Source organism: Seriola aureovittata, chromosome 1, assembly GCF_021018895.1.
Source record: "Seriola aureovittata isolate HTS-2021-v1 ecotype China chromosome 1, ASM2101889v1, whole genome shotgun sequence".
Classification (NCBI taxonomy): Eukaryota; Metazoa; Chordata; class Actinopteri; order Carangiformes; family Carangidae; genus Seriola; species Seriola aureovittata.
The window spans coordinates 10,237,200-10,257,967 of NC_079364.1; the positions used below are offsets into that span (position 1 = coordinate 10,237,200).

The 20,768-nt window shown below is 36.6% G+C and overlaps 1 protein-coding gene across 4 annotated transcripts; it reads left to right on the forward strand.

The window, feature by feature from the left end:
• Window positions 1-2,162: 2,162 nt before the first annotated feature.
• On the forward strand, window positions 2,163-13,653 carry rbm26 (RNA binding motif protein 26). 4 transcript variants are annotated; one of them, XM_056379609.1, is made up of 22 exons: window positions 2,163-2,630; window positions 2,751-2,869; window positions 3,317-3,435; window positions 3,558-3,649; window positions 3,737-4,014; window positions 4,607-4,885; window positions 4,996-5,238; window positions 6,671-6,820; window positions 6,926-7,066; window positions 7,339-7,447; window positions 7,580-7,736; window positions 8,269-8,466; window positions 9,401-9,499; window positions 9,592-9,660; window positions 9,767-9,865; window positions 10,005-10,079; window positions 10,587-10,754; window positions 11,053-11,157; window positions 11,376-11,579; window positions 12,018-12,104; window positions 12,277-12,390; window positions 12,892-13,653. In XM_056379609.1, the coding sequence occupies exons 1-22, from the start codon at window positions 2,572-2,574 to the stop codon at window positions 12,979-12,981; spliced, it is 3,054 nt and encodes a 1,017-aa protein (XP_056235584.1). In that variant the 5' UTR covers window positions 2,163-2,571; the 3' UTR covers window positions 12,982-13,653. The 4 variants fall into 4 exon arrangements, with proteins under 4 accessions (XP_056235584.1, XP_056235576.1, XP_056235591.1 ...); XM_056379601.1 differs by having other exon boundaries at window positions 2,164-2,630; window positions 9,398-9,499; XM_056379616.1 differs by having other exon boundaries at window positions 2,164-2,630; window positions 6,671-6,811; window positions 9,398-9,499.
• Window positions 13,654-20,768: the final 7,115 nt, after the last annotated feature.

Below are 20,768 nucleotides of genomic sequence, written 5' to 3' on the forward strand. Positions count from 1 at the left end.
AAATTAAAAGGTTTCCCCCCGGTGTTGGGTTTACATCAATGCAGATCAGAGCTGGAGCCGCAAGTACATGCAAAACTTTACATATGTATATGCATGGTGGTATGCATGTATGTGCAAGTGGTTAGTACCAATGTATATGTATGTGAAGTATTCAGTTTTGGCTTAGGTGCCTTCTCATACATGATTGCATTTTATATTCTGAGCATAGTAATTACTCTAAAAGCAATTTTGAAAGAAATTTTGATTCACATAGTCTCTTTTAACAAATACAAATCTCTTTACCACAAATACAATTTTTTCACATGCAGAAACTTGAATTTTTTATGCAGATTTATTTTACAAGTTTACAGAGGTCAGTTTACAACTACAAACATTGAAATTATTTGTAAACATTACTTTACAAGCTCAAAATCCTTTTGATCCTAATTTTAGCCTATGTAGTTGTCGGGGGGACTAAGTTGGGGACTAAGTCGGGGACTAATTCGTTTAGGCATGGACCACTGTGAGCAAGCTAGCCGCCTCCCCCGCGCATTAGCATTAGCAAGCTGCTAGCTGGCATTGTACATTGATGAATAAACTAATCAATTTCAAAATAAGAATAATAAAGATTGATCTGTCAAACAGACATCTCTCAGTATTCTTTCCTAACAGGTGCTTTCTATTGGGGAGTTTCTCTAGGATGATGTATATGTATGCTATGTACACTTGTATTCATGCATGATAACTTGTTTTGGTAGAAAAATTGTAAAATGACATTAAATGGACATTTGCATGAACTCTTTTGTATAGTGTATGTTTGCATGATGATCTTTTCTAAAATATGACACTGAGTCTAATGTCTCAACATTAACTATGTTATTAATTTTTATCTTTATTTATTCATCGCTGACTGGATATTTACTTCAACATTGTATACAGAGAAGTGCTAGTTGTTGTTCCCTCTATGCTACTCACCAAAACAAAAATTATATACAGTAAATGAGTGAATAAATAAGATGTCAAAAAAATAAAACAATTTTACATGGTGGAGTCTCATCTTGTTATAAAACCCTGTATCAAATTATAGATAAAGGAACCTAGTAACCTTTCACTTATTTAGTATATATTGTGCATTATGACATATTTCGTACTAAGACCACCTGTAAGAGATGAGTTGGCTGTTCCAGTGATAAAGTATCTATCTATCTATCTATCTATCTATCTATCTATCTATCTATCTATCTATCTATAAACTCAATGAAAAAAAAAATTCAGGCCATTATCTTGTCAGAATCAGAAATACTTTATTGGTTCAAGACGGAAAAGATTGTTCATTAAAGTTGCTCCAGCATAGGGAAATTATAAGAAAAAGAGAAAAAGAGAATAAGAAATATAATAATATTATTGAAAGCACTGGGTTGTGGTGCTCATGTCCCACCCTTAGAACCCCCACACTTTTAAAATCGCTGCTTCACCCCTGCATCTGTGTTTAATTAATAGGAACTTCGATATATAGTTCTTGTTGTGTACTTAGTAGGTTTCTGATAACACATTAGTACTATATGGCTTGGACTGATGTGGAACCATTATATATTAAATTGCACTTGAGTACAATTTTCATGTTCTTGTACTTAATTATCATAACTATTTATAACTGATTATTTCCATTTTCTGCTTCTATATGCATATACTCCACAAATTTCAGAGGCAAATACACTACATTTATTTAATAGCAATTAGTTACTAATTGCTTTACAGTAATTTAGAGCAATAACAAAATGTAATACAAACAAATGACAATGTGTTATTATAGATTAAGATTTTATTGATCCCTATAAAGCTCTATATAGAATAAATGAAATTAATTTATAATCCAGTAACATGACATATTGTATTCTAAATGGTCCATTCTGCATAACAAGTACCTTCACTTTTAGCATTATTTGATGATAATACTTTTATTTAATTTTACTCAATGAAATTATTTTTAGGAAATTGTTGATTCACCTGTATGATCATTTTGGAGTATCTAGTTTGGGGTGCTGTTGAACTGTATTGCATTTTACAGAGAAGTATTTCTGTTATTTACCTTACTCTCATTGATGTGAATTGCGCGGGTGATAGAAACATCAGTACTGTACTGCACTGTCTCCCTCTCGCGATATTTTGCCAACGAGAACACAAGCGGAAGTAAATAGTCGCCATGGCATGTTAGCTAGTGAGGAGGGATAAAGTAGCAAGTAAAGCGTGGATGCTCCTGAAGTTTAACGGATAAAAATAATTTACAACTTCCAGAGTTAGTTGGTTGAACGTTGATAAATAATAGACTCGTTCCTTGTGCACTTCCATGACAAATGCATTACGAGAGCTGAGGAATCGTGCAGCACGTTAGGGGCCTGGAAAAGACGTTTGCTAACTAGCTAGCTAACCTAGCTAACGTTAACGCGGATGAAGTTCAGCTAACGTCGCTTTTAGCACCACAGCCTAGCCAAAGATCACTCAAGTGTCTGCTATCGTTTTAAACAAGCAAGTAATATCGCCCCAAGAGGGGTTAACTCTGGCCGCGGTGGAGGGAAAGTTCGGCTGGATAAAATGATCATTGAAAACCTTGATGCCTTGAAAACATGGCTGTCTGAAACCCTTGAGCCCATGTAAGTAACGTTAGCTATTAGCCGCACAGCTGTTGTCTTTCTAAGTAACTTATCCACGCCTTTTTATATATTTATTTCCATATTCGTGTGTCTTACGATTTTCTTTCCTCACAATTCCAGCTGTGATGCAGACCCTTCTGCCCTCGCAAAGTATGTTGTTGCTTTGGTGAAGAAGGATAAAAGTGAAAAGGAACTCAAAGCCCTGTGTATAGACCAGTTGGATGTATTTCTTCAGAAAGGTAATTAATCATTAGCCCCAGTCTGTTCCTCTCATGTGTAATCTGCCTACATTCGGATCAGATTGGTTTCTCATAAATCATAATTAACCGGTGATGTTTGGAAAACAAGAAAGTCATTTAAACACTTGCCGCTGTTCAAGTGGTATGTATAAATACTGAAAGAGTCCTCTAACAATCTGGATAAGAAAAATATTCCAGTGTGCTGCATGATAAAAAAAAAAACATGTGGGAACATCAATCATCGCTGATTAATTGTTTCTCCGAGAAATAAATGGTTAGGTCTATGACCTGAATACATGAGAGGCATAAACTGAGGCAAATTAATCCTCTGCTTCATGAAAGCTTTACTTTGCAAGCCCCGTTTTATTTATCATCTGTTCCAGTGTATGTTATTGATAATCAATGCATTAAATATTATCTTTGATTTACATAATTAAATTCTTTCAGAAACCCAGCCATTTGTGGATAAGCTGTTTGAAGCTGTTAACAACAAAAGCTACCTCCCACAGCCTGAGCAACCATCCTCTCTGGGCAAAGTAGAGAAAGATGAGCAGAAGAAAGATGAGGTAATTCTCTACTTAAGTACCATCACATGTGAATATTAAACGATGTGGAGGACCTCTTATGTCATTGGCTCTCTTAGATAAACAGTATTTATTTGAGTTTGTTTTTTTTTTCATTTTTTCAGACAAATCGGGAGGAAGAACGAGAGAAGAAGTTTTCTCGACGAGTGAATCACAGCCCTCCACAATCAAGCTCTCGTTACAGTCGAGATAGCAGGTATGTGCACCTGCCTGTTTGCATTTGTCTTACATTTTGTCCTCAGCTTGTATTTACTTTTCACTAATTTATACCCTTGGTTTTTAGGAGAGGAGATGACCGGAAGAGAGATGATCGTTCCAGGAAGAGAGATTATGACCGCAACCCGCCAAGGAGAGACTCGTACCGCGATCGCTACAATCGCAGGAGAGGCCGCAGTCGCAGTTACAGTCGTAGTCGCAGCAGGAGTTGGAGCAAAGATCGCATCCGAGACCGCGACAGAGAGAGGGACAGGGATAGAGACAGAGACAGGGACAGAGATAGGGATCGAGATCGCAGCAGGAGCCGCTCCCACAGCAGAACTCGGTCCAGAAGCAGGAGTAGAGGTAAGAACCTGATTGATAGATCTAAAATGATGTCTACACATAATCACCAGTGGGATCACCCTGTAACAGTTTGAACCATTGTTTTTCTGTTTGAGAGAACAATGACACCAAAACCCTGGTTTGGAAACACAGCTTTCTTACATAGTGCTGTGTGGTCAAAGTTCACTTTATTTGAACTATGACCCTGTTAATTGCTGACTTGTCAATGTGAGTCCAGTCAAATTACAACTGACCAGGAAGCCCATTAAACACAAAGATTACTTCATTGTTTCCAGAGATGTAGTTGTCTAATAGGTGTGTACTGTGTTTTCTTCAGCATGGATTGAACTGTTTTTCTTTATGAATTATATAAAATCATATGAAGTAGTTGCTTCATATAATGGTGTATCAGAATTGAGCTGAGCATTTGGAACTGATACACACCAACAGCTCAGGCAGCTGCATCATAAGTAGACAAAAGACAAGCAATGACTGGATGTTGATGAAATATGGATATGGATTTTGTAACGTGCAATCAGTTTAATTTATCACAAGTATACGTGCCATAATTACAGTTAGTTTACTATTATACTTGACTTATGCCTATTCACAGAACGAGATCCTGGAAAATTGAAGTACGATCACGATCGAGTGGACAGGTCAGAGAGTGGTGACGGCTACTCCGCAGCAGCTCTGGTCTCCACTGCAACCACTTCGCACTTCCCAGTGCCAACACTGAGCAGCACCATTACAGTCATCGCCCCCACACATCATCATAGCAACAACACCACTGAGAGTTGGTCAGACTTCCGTCCTGAGCACCCTGTGGATCGTGGCCCTTTTATTAGGGGACCACCCCCCCAGCAGAGGAAGCGATGCCGTGACTACGATGGTAAGGAAAGCCAATTGAACTTTTTTCCATCAAGTCTGCAGACTCACTTTTTTTTTTGAGTTGTAGTTCTGTGTGTTTCATGTTCAACATTAGTTTGCTGTCTTTTCCAGAAAAGGGCTTCTGCATGCGAGGCGATATGTGTCCTTTTGACCATGGAAGTGACCCAGTTGTAGTGGAAGATGTCAATTTGCCCAGTATGTTGCCCTTCCAACCTCCGCCAATCCCAGGTGTGGACGCACCGCCACCACCAGGGCTCCCACCGCCACCACCTCTCATGAACCCCCCACCTGTGAACCTGCGGCCCCCTGTGCCCCCACCAGGCGCCCTCCCACCCAGCCTTCCACCTGTTGCAGGTATGAATTTAGAGTTTATTTTTTTTAATTTTCCTATGACACATTGGTTCAGGATGAAGAAAACTTCAAATATATGCACTTTGCAGAATATGAGTGCTTTACAGTAAAAGCATTTAACACATGTTTTTCACAAATGTCAATTAAACTGGATAATCTAATGGCAACCAACATGAAATTAAGTTTCGTGGAGATGGCACACAGGGCTGCGGCTAACTTTTATTTTCATTCTTGATCAATCATCTGCTTATTTTCTCAATTGATTTAATAATTTACCCTCTAAAATGTCAGGAAGTGAAAGATGTCAATCACAATTTCCTAAAGCCCACTGTGACATTTTCAGATTTCCTCAGTGTCAGGTTTACACCACCTAAGACATTTAATACTGACACAAAGAAGAGAAAGACAAGGGCGTTATTTCTTACTCGCGAGGAGAACGGACAGAGATATGCTCAGTTACAATCTCCAACCCGCTCTGAGCATATTCCACCGTCTCCTCTCTTTTTATTATCACATAAGGCATTCCAAGCATTCTTTAGTTACAAGTCATTGCTTATCTTAAAGAACTGAGAATCACACAAAAGTAATATGATGGGTGTCTGATGATACATAGTACAAATGTTCATCCCATGATATAGAAGTAGAACAGACTGGTTTCAGTCTGCTCTATGCATCGCGACAGCTTGTGATCTCCTCCAGCAGCTACTACTTGCAAAACAACTCATCACAAGACAAACTATATACATGGTTATTATCATAAGACAAACTGTATGCATGATTATAGGGCTGTAAAGCAAGATACATGGTTAGTTAATAAATATGAGATAACTCCATATATACAATTATTCCAACACTCAGAAATTTCTCAAAAATGAGGATCTGACCCTTTTTGACATTTTGCCTTAAAAATGGCGTAAACTATGACTTGATCATCAAAAAAGTTTAAGATAGATTAAATTTCTGTCAGCTTACTAGTCATTTCAGCACTAAACACATGACGCCCTGGGAATATCATATTTTAGCATTAAATGTTAAACTTTATATGGTTTTTATGGAATGAAAAAATGATACCAACACATGGGATTAAATATGAGCACAGGACATGTATAGAATCTTTAATAATAGCATTGCTAGGCAACAGCTTGGATCTAAGCTTGGATCCTGTCAGCTGTTGCTAGGAGTGAACAGGAAATAAACCCACATAAAATGTTTATGTTTGAAACAGTGGAGTTGATTTAACTTAAAAGTATCTTTAAAACACAAGGCAAGAGGAGTAGTTACCTTGCTACCTGGTGAACAGTTAGATCAATGACCTGTTTAGCACAGGTTAAACAAAAATGATTACAAAATTGATTTGACCAGTTTTTATTTAGCTTGAACTTCTCATTCTGTATGATTTTTTTTTTTTTATTATGTTTTATTCTGTCTGACACAGGTCCCCCTCCTCCGCTTCCTCCACTACAACCATCGGGCATGGATGCACCTCCCAATTCCATTACCAGCTCTGTTCCCACTATCGTCACCTCTGGGATGCGCTCCTCACTACCCCAGGCCTCAGCGCCACTTTTCACCTCCGGTATTTGCTGTGTGTCTTTTGAAATTACAAATTAAACTTTGTATTTACAAATCACGCTTACTGTACCTTGCTTTGCTGTTTTCTGAGTTAAAGTGTCCTTTCTCTGCTGATCAGACAACTATGAGTCAGATGTGTACAATCCTGAGGCTCCCAGCATCACTAATACCTCCAGGCCTATCTACCGCCACCGCGTCAATGCCCAGAGACCCAACCTGATTGGACTCACAATGGGGGAGGTGGACCAGCCACAGAGAGGTATTGTTCACATGAACTGAACCGTCTGATCTTTGAATAGATTGTCTTAAAACATGCATGTACTTTCCTACTGTTAGCATGCTTTGCACTTTAGCCGGTGTGTCAGTGTGTTGCTGCTTCACAAACAGCGAGAACAAGGAGAATACCGGTATTCAGGATAAGCTAATGTATTTGGGTTTCGGTTGTATATTTTAATGTCTTACCTTAGGGTTGTGATTTCCCTTTTGAGCGGTAGTCTCAAAGCTGACCTGTCTGTGTTTGTCCCTCACCAGAAAAGATTCCTAACAACAGTATGCGGATCGTTATGGAATCTGATTCAAGGAAGAGACCAGCTGTCTCCCATGATGGAGGCCTCCCCTCCAAGAAACCTTGGTTTGACAAGTAAGGCACCCTTTTCCTTTTAATATAAAAATAAATTATATGCTCCCTTTAAACCCATTGGTTGAATAGATGTGAGGTCTGTTTAATAGCATTGTCTTTTGAATTGTTTAATAATTTCTCTTCTCTGCTCAGACCCAACTTTAACAAACCCAACCACCAGGGCTACCACAAAAGAGCCCCATTCTTTCCTAACACCAAGCTGCTGGTTCGGCAAATTCCACCTGAGCTCAACAACATCAGCAAACTCAATGAACATTTCAGCAAGTTTGGCACCATCGTCAACCTGCAGGTCAGTCCCAATGTGGTGCTATAGACATGAAACCAGCTTTGATGGATAGTTGTCAATGAGATATGTAGTTACTGTGTAGTGCACTGTAAACAGTGAAGCAGTACAATAGGTAGCCAATATGTGAACAGTATGTATGTGTGAATGTTACGGAGCTTTAAAAGGATTTTAGTATTGAGTTTGACACATAGGATTTTTAAAAATCAAGTTTTGGTTTGTGTCATGGTTTAGATTTAAACTTACTGACTTTTAAGACTTTGCTTATTTGGTTGAAATTAGGCCATTTAAGCCAATAAGTGTGAAGTTGACTGAGATCCCCTGCTGTAGACAGATCACATGCTATTGCACTGGGACGCTCAAAAAACATATAGATGGAACCATGGCCACTGGTAACGACAGCGTTCACCATAAGCACAGAGAATAGGACAGAAGCAAACAGATGGTTGAAACCAGCTGACACTAGACAGAATGCAAATAGCCTACGACGTGGTCCAGCCATATACAAGGTTTTGACCTAGTCTTGTTATTCTTACAGGTGGCCTTCCAAAATGACCTAGAAGGGGCATTGATCCAGTTTGCCTCTCCAGACGAGGCCAAGCGGGCTATGCAAAGCACAGAGGCTGTTCTCAACAACCGCTTCATCAGAGTGCACTGGTTCCGTGATGATGGGAGCGATGGACAGGGCCAGTCCCACTCACACTCACAGCAGCAACCGCAGCCACAGCCAGCCATGGTAAAAGTTGTTTTTAAAACTGTCTTTTATTGCATGTTGTGAAATGTTTTGTCATACCACAAGCAAAAAATGTTGCATGGATAGAATTTCGAGTAGATATCTTTCAGTAAGAAGCACAATGAAGAAATTGATTATGTGATTCTTGAAACAAGTCAAATTGCATTAGATTTTTTTTTTTTTTAACAAGAAAAATAGAATTTTGAGACTGAATTAGGTTTGTGAACAAAAGTTTTTGCAGTGAACCTTGCATTTCTCAGAACATTTTGCTAATGCATAATTGGCCAAATAAAATAACATAGTAAAATATCATGTTAATATTTGTAGTGCAGCACCAGTGAATATCCATAGACTTGTTTTAAAATTGTTAAAACAACTGATCTTAATTGGTGAGAATTAAGAGGCTTTTTGTCAGGGTGACTGTTATGTGGTCACATATAGCAGTCTTTTCCTAAATAGAGATATCAGTCACAGAACAGTCAGAGATACCAGTTCCACTACTATTCTCAGCTTAATTAGAGCATAAATTACATGCATCCACAGCTTGCTTTGTTGTTGATCTGTCAGTGTCCCTGTGTGAAAAATAACACCCCCCTCGAGGGTGTTTTTGATCATTTGTAAAGCTGGGCATAGCTCACCAAAGCATTGTTCTCCCTTGGCTCTTGCAATTTGTCACATGGAAAAACCTGTTGCATTAATGGCAGTGCTGCCCCCACTTACAGTTACAGAACAAAGAGCTTCTCTCTGAGTGTTGTTGTTAGTCATTCTATGAGATGAAGGAAGTCAGTAAATAAATTAGAGGATACAGATACAAAAATGTTCAGTGTGCCGAAAAACCTAGAAAATTAAACAACAAACATCATTGTTGTCTGACAGTGGCCATGTTAAAATGAACTCCATTAATCTTGACATAATGTGATTTACATATTTTCAGCAGCCCTCAACCACGTCTCTGAAGCAGTCTGTCAAAGATCGCCTTGGACCAATGCTCCCTGCAAACTCTGAGCCCTCCCAAGACTCCAGCTTAGTCTCTCAGGTGTGTTGGTGTTGAGGGTTTTTTTTCGCATATACTTGTAAGAATCTGCAGAAGGTGTCTATAAACATAATGTATTTTCCCTGTTGGTGCAGAATCCTTCTAAAGTGTCAGTGAAAGACCGTTTGGGATTTTCTTCCAAACCTGCAGCTCCTGTCGAAAAAGTAAGCGTTTGTTCTCTGTTCAGAACGACAGATGTTCTTTTGGAATTTATGTCCTTTTTTATTTCAAATAGAGTAAACGTTTTGTCCTATCACTCTCCTTTTTCAGGTGTTTTCAACATCTGTGGGCCTCACAAAGACTGTATACAATCCTGCTGCCCTGAAGGCAGCCCAAAAAACCTCAGAGGAAGCACTGAAGAAGAAACAGGTGAGAGGAGGAATGGAGGAATGGAGGGAGGCATGGGAAAGGGGGAGAGGAGAGATTCGGAAGTATGGCCTCAATGGGATAATGAAATGGGAAGCAAGTAATTAGTATTCTCATTCTAAGAACGTAATTCCTTTCACAGGAAGCCCTAAAACTACAGCAGGATGTCCGGAAGAAGAAGCAGGAAATATTGGAGAAACACATTGAGACACAGAAGGTAAGATAATCTGGAATGGAGATTATAATTCATTATATATACTTATATACTCAAGTGTCCCATCACCTGTCAGTGTTTGTATTCTGTAAGCTCTATATACAAAAGTTAAATGTGTGCGCTGTGAAAGAGGTCTAACTCACCACTTAAGCAACATAAGGCAACAAAGTCACTCAGACAATCAATTCTCAGTTCTCAGACTCTGCTTTGATCTGTTTGTGTAGCTATACTAGCAGTGTTTGAAAGCTGTGTGTGGGAACTGTGACTCACGAACTATGTCATCATTCAACATTGTAAAATGGATTAAGGATCGTGTGTCAACACGCTTTGTTTTGTTCACTTTTAAAGTGACTTATTCAGAGTGAAATTATCCATATTTTCACCACAAATTTAAATCTTACCATGTGACCTGTGGGCAGTCGGTGATCTGCTTCAAGTACTCTTTTGGAAGCAGTTCATACAAAACTTAAACCTGGGATTATCTTGTTTTTCTATTCCTTTCCTCCGCAGCTTCTGATATCCAAACTTGAGAAGAACAAAGCAATGAAAGCAGAGGATAAAGCCAAGATCATGGAAACTTTGGGAATGTTAACCAAGAGCATCACCAAGCTTCAAGAAGAGATAAAGGGAATCTCAAGCAGCAACAACTTGCTACGCACCGGCAAGAGCAAGGCTCAGGTAGTGTCTCAGCCCAGCTACCACCATTCAGACACCCACACAGAAAAAAATCCTGTTTTGCTTTTCAGTAGGCTTTGGATAGAAAACAGGTTGTACCTCCAATAAACATAGCATTTGCTTCCTTGCTTTGTAGTGTTAGTTAGTGGTTAGTTAAATTATGCTCTATTTTATTCCTTTGTTAATCTAAAGGTCCAAAGGTAAATGCATTTTTGTTTTTCAGCTTGTCCAGGTACCTTTGACTTATTTATTTCTGTTTTGCAATGTTGACTTTCCTGATGTGAATGAATAATATGTCCAGGCACAAAAGGAACTGCTGGATGCAGAACTGGACCTTTACAAGAAGACCCAGGCCGGAGAGGACACTGCTTTGTTGAAGATTAAGTACACCCAGCTGCAAATTGAGGTATTGACCTGATCCTGAAAAACAAAACTGTCCCTCAAGCTTGAAAACAAATGCCAAAATGCTACTTACACAGCTGCCACTTGAGGGCACTTGTGCTCTTGTAACTTCAAATGATCTGTTGGAGTTTCATCTCCACAACTCTGTTTCAGAATATCAGATATCAGACATTTGTGCTCTGTTTGACTTCCTTCCCATGCCTGTTTTTTGTTTTAATCCAGGCAGCTAAAAGGGGACTTCTGTCTTCAGGACGAGGCCGGGGGGTTCCGGCTCGGGGTCGTGGTGCGCTCAGGGCCCGGGGAAGGGGCTCCAGAGGACGGGGAAGAGGTGTGCCACTGCATGCAGTCGTGGACCATCGACCACGAGCCTTGGAGATTTCTGGGTTCACTGAGACGGACAGAGTAGACTTGCTACCACACTTTGCTGTAAGTCAGCCTGAAACTACTAAGAAAAGGAAATTTGATATCCAGAATTGAACCAGTGCAACCTATTAATGGAAGTAACTACAGAGGCATCTGTGTTAAAAGACACTATCAGATTAACCATTTAATGGTAATTATAACTAATAATGATAACTAAATAATAACAACTTTCAGCTGTTCTCTTATTTTACTTTGGATTAAGGCTGTTTGTGGTGTGGTACTACAGAAAAAAGAAAAATACTGCTGCATACTACTGCAGCAGCAGTTTTAAATGCAACTTGTAGAAAAAAATCTGCATTTATACACAGACTCACTTAGGATTTGTTTAGTAAGACCTCACTAGGTACTTGCAATAACAGAAGATAATTTCTTTTCAATAGTTGCACAGGATAAGGTGTGTTTGTAAAGTGACCACAATGTTGTGTGTTGACGATTTTGAAGCAATTTGGAGAGATTGAAGACTGCCAGATTGATGAGAGCAACCTGTCTGCAGTCATCACTTATAAGACAAGAGCGGAGGCTGAACAGGTGATGCATTTCTTGATTTTCCTGACATTTAAACTGTAAAATATACTTGCAACTCTGGTTCTGTACAGTATTATCATGGCCGGAGCACAGAGAACTCCGGTTAAGTATGTTATTGTCACGACAACTGACTCACCTGTTTTCCCGTTCTGCTCTCTGTATCATCCACCTGTAGGCAGCTCTCCATGGAGTGAGATTCAACAATCAGACTTTACGCCTGGCGTGGCATAAGCCTGTCACAACTCTCAGTACTGTGGATGCTGATGAGGCAGAACCAGAAGAGGATGAGGTTTGTGGGATTTTCTCTCTTTGTTAAACGGATATTTTTCTCTTTATAGTGTCTTTAAGGTCAGGTCAGGCAGGATTGCTTATGTCTTCCAGTGCTACCTTTCATGCTGGTATAAAGGTTCACTAGGTAGTGTTTACTTGCTAGTGGGGATATTTGGCCCCTAACCCATATCTTATCAGTAGAGCTTATTAAACATGTTTCTTGTTGTTGTTGCATTTAGAGAACACAAGAGGGAGCCATTATACATCATGGCAAGGATTGTCCTAATATGGCTTTTGTATGGCCACTTGTACTTTTCATTAGGCAGTTGGTCTGCAGCATGATACTCTCAAGCTGAGAAGTTAGTTCCTCTTGAGACCTTTTAAATACACGGTGCACGTTGAATGCTGATGGTGCTCAAAGTAAAAGGTCTTTCCACTCGAAATTGCCTTTTGTTCACTGTAGAGAGCACTAATCTTTTTTTTTTTTTTCTTTTTTTTTCTCTCTCTTTCCCCTCATCAGTACCCGGAAGAGTCCCTGAGTGACGATGCACTGCTGCAGGATGATGATGAGGAAGAGGATGACAACGAGCCTCGCTCCTGGCGCAGATGAAGATCGGTCAGATGCTGCTCCCTGGGTGCCCTGGTGTGGAAGACGAGCAACAATCCAGCAACTTCATAAGATATCAATGCCTGTTTATAAATCAACAAGGCACATTTCACTTTGGCAAGAGTTTTTTTTCCCTCACAAATATGTAACTGGCAAAAGAACCATCTGTGAGTTTAATTAATTTTAATGTGTGTACCAGAGGCAACAATGGTGAATTTTTTTAATGCTCTTAATGTAGAAATAGTTCTGTTTTTTTTTTTCCATTTTTCTTTTTCTTTTTTGGGTTCACGAAACACAAATAGTTTGTCTGCACATGTGACAGGCGATCACTTAAAGACACATTTGTTGAACTCTCAGTTTAAGAAAACAAAACCTGTGTTGTAATTTAACAGAAGACAGACTGTAGCTTTTGCAGAATAGTATTAGGTTGAACTGGTTTAAATGCTCCTGTGTAAATATTTTATGTCTGGGTTTAAAGGATTTGTATGAAAGCTTGGCTTCTCAGTTCTTGGCTTTACTTTGGATTGTACAAAAAATAAAGAATTGAAATGGTCTGAAAATATCCTGCCAAAAAGAAAAAAAAAGAAAAAAAAGACCAAAAAAATGTGGCAGTGAAAAAGAAGACTCCTAAAAGAGCTGAAAAAAGACCATTTCAAAAAACAAAAAAAAAACCTTCCTCTTCCCCTAAAGAGCAAATATTCCTTCAAAATTCCTAATTCTATCAACTTTTTTTTGTTTTAATTTTTGGATGGGTAAGGTAACCAAACACTGATTTCCATGCCAAGGTAAGAACATGACATCATCTCATAGTATATTTTTTTCAAAGAAGTAAAAATTAGTTTCAATTATTGCCTAACCCATCAAAAATATTTATCTGCATGCCACAGCATAAATATATATGATCTAATATAAAATACCATTACAACAATAACTAACACAATTTGTGTTCTTTTTGTTGCAGGAGCTGTCTGCAGCATCCAACTACAAGTCGTCTTTCTCCAAGAGGCTACAACATGTTAGAATGTAATCTTGTATTGATTGTAACAGGCTAAATGCTGCTGTGTTAAAAATACAGTATTTTTATGGTTAATTGTAAATTCAAGTTTTTTTTTTTTAATCATTTTGATTGTTGTGTATGACACTTAAGTTCTTGAGCCATATTTTAAGCCAACACAAACTAGTGTACATCACATGCTGCACTGTGCCACAATGGATAAAATGGAGCTACATTGATATATATGGACAAATAGATACATTAAAGTACCTGTGTTTCTCTTAAACATTAAATACTGGCAAGAGTTTAATGTTTAAAAACTCAACTGGTCTGCTTCATCCGAACTGTTTCAGTGTGGATTCACAGTATGCATCACATTTGATTGACAGTGGTGTTCATGCATTTGGCTTCAATACACTAGCAGTGTCAATTCATATGATGTACTTTTGTAGAGATATGTTAACATTTCTAAAATCTTTAATTTATCTTACTTGGCACTGAATACTACAGAAGTGCCTCAAAACAAAACCAATATAGATGTCAAACATCAGCCAAAGATCAGCACTCCCACTAATTAAACCCAAATTAAATGATAATACATTGTCAGTGCACACACAACCAACTTTATCACAACATCAGTGCCCAGAAACTGCAGCAGCTAAATGGAATTCAGCCATCATTCATTTTATTATTAAAAGGCCTATCTCTTAATTTTTTGAGTTGTCACTACCTGCCCACCGAACATGGGTTAATACTTAACAGCTGGTCATCCTTTGCTGTCTTCAAACCATAAGTGAATATGAGTCTTGTTGTGAGTCCTGCAGAGAGGCTCTCCACAGTACAGGTCCCACAATCTCTCAGCTTCGAGTGAGAGAGGACAAATAACCCAATCAGTGTCCACCACTTCAGTGTTGCTGGGCCACCCCTGGTGCCTGTCAGGCTCGCAGAGATAATTGTGAGAAATCAGATTTGCTATTGTAGAATATCTGCTGTTTTTCATTTAAGCTCTTTCCCCCTGCACCACCACCAAAAATACCTTCCCTCATCTCTCTGTCTCTCAGTCTGGGAGTGTTAAATGCCCCCTCCTGCCATCTCATTTACCTACTGTGGTGCCACCAAACTCACACGAGCATTATTTGTGCTCAAACAAGCTGTTGCTGTTTTACTTGCATGCTCCTGTATTTGTGTCATGAACCCGTAGCTTTTATTTGACACTGGTTTGATTGACACAAGTACCCACATTTCCTGATAATTGTTTAGTTGCACTTTGTAGAGCGGCTACACAAATAAATGTGTTACAGAAAATTTAGTACTGTGTCCCTGCTGTACAGCCACTTCAGTGGTGATGTGACCAGCATGCAGGAATGTCTGAGAGCTCTGCCTGCCCCCCCTTTGTGCCTCAATGGCCAGAGGACATTTATATGCTCTGTGTGAGCTAAGAAAATACAGGCTAACAAGTTTACAGCATCTGTGTCATCCATTATATAAATCTTTACTTTCTGATTTATGTCAAGGAGACAAATGGCATGAAATTTTGGAATGAGCTGTGACTGTGGATTTTTTTATTCCTCCTTTTGTGTGTGGACAAGGCAGATGTCTGTACGTGTGCTCACATTCTCACATTTTTGTTTGCTGTCTGTTAGTGAAAATGATTATAGTTTCTTTTTGAAGCCCTTGGGGGCTCAAGAAGTCGGTCATATGGATATGCAGAAACTAGGAAATGCATAACATTATGCACTTCTGATGTATTTATTCAGATTCATTTGAATATTATTGCTGCATTTTCACAACACCAAAACAGTGCATGCATGCCAATTAATACCAATTACCACTTAAACAATTTTGCAGAATAATACATACAAAATTCATCCTAATAGATGGATAAAGTGCTAACATAATGATTTGGTCACTTGTGTCACTTATCCATTTAAGGTGAAAATATAAGGCATTTCTGATCTCAAATCAACAGTGGACCCCCCCCTCCCAACACGCTGCTCTATGCTTTCACACGCCTTGCCCCCATCGCTACAATGCCAGTTCTTTGTAAAGCCATTAATATTTTATGTGATCATGGGCCCTCATAAGCAAATTTCAGTCCCCAGCAAGTTGAGCAAAAGCATGATTAATTTAGTATTTATAACCCGACAACCCTTTAAACAACACAGGGCCCCCGGCCACAAAGCAAGGCACAGTTTGAAACAAAACTAGCAGCCTCTAAATCATAATCAGCATAGTCATTCAGGATCATTTGAGTATGGGGACACATTTTTTTTCCTGTAACACCAGCTGCAGTTTTGGTGTGCAATCAATGCCTGTGTGAGGAAGGCAGCCTCGGTTTTTAAGCTTCACTACTAAAATTTAATATTACATAAAAGAGATCTTTGTTATTACTCAGCTGCAAGACAAAAACACTTGTTTCTTGTAAAAAAAAAAAAAACCAACAGTTTGTTGGGAATTACTGCTGTGTAAGATTTAACAAAGCCCTTTAACCTTGTCTGCTGACCACAGATCCCAGGCAAGGGCGTAGGTTTACATATGGATGGTAGGGACATGTCCCCTCCAATATTTTGGGAGGACATAATTGTCCCTACCAATATTTGAATGAACTCGTTCGCACTATGTTTGGAGTGAAGTCATATTAGATCATTACAATGCGGGCCCAGCTCTAGGCATGGGCACAGTATAGTTATTTTTTTTAAACCGATAATCGATTAAATAAATAAATTATAAAATGCACTACTTTGGCTGCCTGTTTCTGATCTGGAGTTTCCACTCTGTGATCTGGAGCAAGAGTGTAGGTTTGGTCTCAATGTTGGTAGGGACGCAACAACCCCACCACCTCTCCAAAATAAAGAGATTGACTTTTTAATACCGTCAACCAAATTGTTTATTAACATACAAGATCTGAATTTAAATTCAGAAATGCCCATACGCAAATGTAATATATAAATGTGTTGAATTTCCATATATGAAATATATGTAGGCTATATATGAAGTAAAAACATATGTATGCACAGTATAGTCTATATATGTAAAAAAAAAAAAAAAAAAATATGAAACTGTTTCAGAACATTGGAACAATATCATATATCCACAGATATGGCAAACTACATATAATTTAGTATGTCTGTTTATAGGTTTATACTATAGATTACATGAATATACATTCATCCCAAAGCCTGTCAGTATATGTTCATTGTAAGTATAAAAGATAGACATGTATGTTTAGATTTAACAAGAATTATTAAGAAATATGTTATATAGGCCTATATATATATCATAGGTCATAGTATCGTAAGGCTTACTTACACTGGCTGCCTGTTACATTCCGGATTATTCTACTCATCACCTTTAAAGCATTAAACAGCCTTGCTACAAATTATATTTAGGGTTTATTAACCCCATATGTGCCCAGGCGTCTACTTAGATCAATGGAGGGAGCTCAGCTAGTTAGCCGAAAGACCTGGCTGGTGACAAAAGGTGACAGGGTCTTTGCTGCTAGAGCCCCCAAACTGTGGAACAGTCTACCCACTGAGATCAGACAGGCTACATCTTCTTAAAACATTACTTTATCAGAAAGCTTTTATGAATGTATGATATGTTTTTGTGTTTTATTATAATCAATCAATGTTTTCATGTAACTTACTTCTATTTTATTTTTGTTTTTCCCTTGTTTTTAATTGCTGTTCTAATTCTGCTTTTTTGTTTCTGTAAAGCACATTATGACTTTGTTAAGAAAAGTGCTGTATGAATAAAGTTTATTGTTAGTTTGTTGTTAGTGTTTGGACTGCAGGAGGGAGGAAAAGTACCCATGCAGTCACAAAAATGTCATAGTTTAGTAAGGCATAAAAAGGTCATAATAAAGTAAGGCATAAAATATCATAGTATAGTAATGGTATAAAATGTCATAAAAATGTCATAGTATAATAAGGAATAAAATGTTGTAGAAACGTCATTGAATAGTAAGGTATAACATGTCAGAAACATCATAGTATAGTAAGGTATAACGTCATAAAAACATCATACTGTAGTAATGCATAAAATATCTTTAAAACGTCATAATATAGTAGGGTATAAAATGTCATAAAAACATCGTACTATAATAAGGCATAAAACGTCATAGTACAGTAAGGCATAAAATGTCATAAAAAAGTAATAGTATAGAAAGGCATAAAATGTCATAATAATGGCATATTATAGTAAGGCATGAAAAGTAGAAAAAATGTCATAGTATAGTAAGGCATAAAAAGTATAAAAAAGTCATAATATAGTAAGGCATAAAATGTCATAAAAACATCATAATATAATAAGGCATAAAATGTCATAGTATAGAAATGTATGAAATGTCATAAAAACATTGTACTATAGTAAGGCATAAAATGTCATAGTATAGTAAGGTATAAAATGTCATAAAAACGTCATAGTATAGTAAGGCATAAAATGTCATAGTATAATAAGGCATGAAATGTCATAAAAACGTCATATTATAGTAAGGCATAAAATGACAAAAAAGTAATATTATAGTAAGGCATAAAATGTCATAGTGAAATTAGGAATAAAATTTCTTAAAAATGTCATATTATAGTAAGGGATAAAATGTCATAAAAACGTCATATTATAGTAAGACATGAAAAGTAAAAAAAAACGTCATATTATAGTAAGGCATAAAAAGTAAAAAAAAAATTCATATTATAGTAAGACATAAAATGTCAAAAAAACGTCATAGTATAGTAAGGCATAAAAAGTAAAAAAAATGTCATAATGTAGTAAGGCATAAAATGTCATAGTATAATAAGGCAAGAAATGTCATAAAAACGTCCTATTATAGTAAGGAATAAAATGTCATAGTATAATGAGGCATAAAATGTCAAAAAAACGTCATATTATAGTAAGGCATAAAATGTCATAGTATAGAAAGGCATAAAATGTAGTGTAATTAGGAATAAAATTTCTTAAAAATGTCATATTATAGTAAGGGATAAAATGTCATAAAAACGTCATATTATAGTAAGGAATAAAAAGTAAAAAAAATGTCATATTATAGTTAGCCATAAAATGTCACAAAAACATCATACTATAATAAGGCATAAAATGTCATAGTATAATGAGGCATAAAATGGCATGAAAATGGCATATTATATTAAAGCATGAATAGTCAAAAAACGTCATAGTATAGTAAGGCATAAAATGTAATAAAATCATTATGCTATAGTGAGGCATAAAATGTCAAAAAAAACGTCATAGTATAGTAAGGCTTAAAGTGTCATAAAAACATCATACTATAATAAGGTATAAAATGTCATAGCATAATAAGGCATAAAATGTAATAAAATCATTATGCTATAGTAAGGCATAAAATGTCAAAAAAACGTCATAGTATAGTAAGGCATAAAATGTCATAAAAAAGTGAAAGTATTATAAGGCATAAAATGTCATAGTATAATGAGGTATAAAATGTCATAATAATGGCATATTATAGTAAGGCATGAAAAGTCAAAAAAATGTCATAGTATAGTAAGGCATAAAAAGTATAAAAAAGTCATAATATAGTAAGGCATAAAATGTCATAAAAACACCATAATATAATAAGGCATAAAATGTCATAGTATAATAAGGCATAAAATGTAATAAAATCATTATGCTATAGTAAGGCATAAAATGTAAAAAAAAACGTCATAGTATAGTAAGGCATAAAATGTCATAAAAACATCATACTATAATAAGGCATAGAATGTCATAGTATAGTAAGGTATAAAATGTCATAAAAATGTAATATTATAGTTAGGCATAAAATGTCACAAAACATCATACTATAATAAGGCATAAAATGTCATAGTATAATGAGGCATAAAATGGCATGAAAATGGCATATTATATTAAAGCATGAATAGTCAAAAAAACGTCATAGTATAGTAAGGCATAAAATGTAATAAAATCATTATGCTACAGTAAGGCTTAAAATGTCATAAAAACATCATACTATAATAAGGCATAAAATGTAATAAAATCATTATGCTATAGTAAGGCATAAAATGTCAAAAAAACGTCATAGATTAGTAAGGCATAAAATGTCATAAAAAAGTGAAAGTATTATAAGGCATAAAATGTCATAGTATAATGAGGCATAAAATGGCATAATAATGGCATATTATAGTAAGGCATGAAAAGTCGAAAAAATGTCATAGTATAGTAAGGCATAAAAAGTATAAAAAAGTCATAATATAGTAAGGCATAAAATGTCATAAAAACATCATAATATAATAAGGCATAAAATGTCAAAGTATAGTAAGGCATAAAATGTCATAAAAACATCATACTATAATAAGGCATAAAAAGTCATATTATAATAAGGCATAAAATGTAATAAAATCATTATGCTATAGTAAGGCATAAAATGTCATAGTATAGAAAGGCATAAAATGTCATAGTGTAATTAGGAATAAAATTTCTTAAAAATGTCATATTATAGTAAGGGATAAAATGTCATAAAAACGTCATATTATAGTAAGGTATAAAAAGTAAAAAAAAACGTCATAGTATAGTAAGGCATAAAATGTCCAAAAAACGTCATAGTATAGTAAGGCATAAAATGTCATAAAAAAGTGAAAGTAGAGTAAGGCATAAAATGTCATAGTATAATGAGGCATAAAATGGCATAATAATGGCATAATATAGTAAGGCATGAAAAGTCAAAAAAATGTCATAGTATAGTAAGGCATAAAAAGTCAAAAAAACGTCATAATATAGTAAGGCATAAAATGTCATTAAACATCATAATATAATAAGGCATAGAATG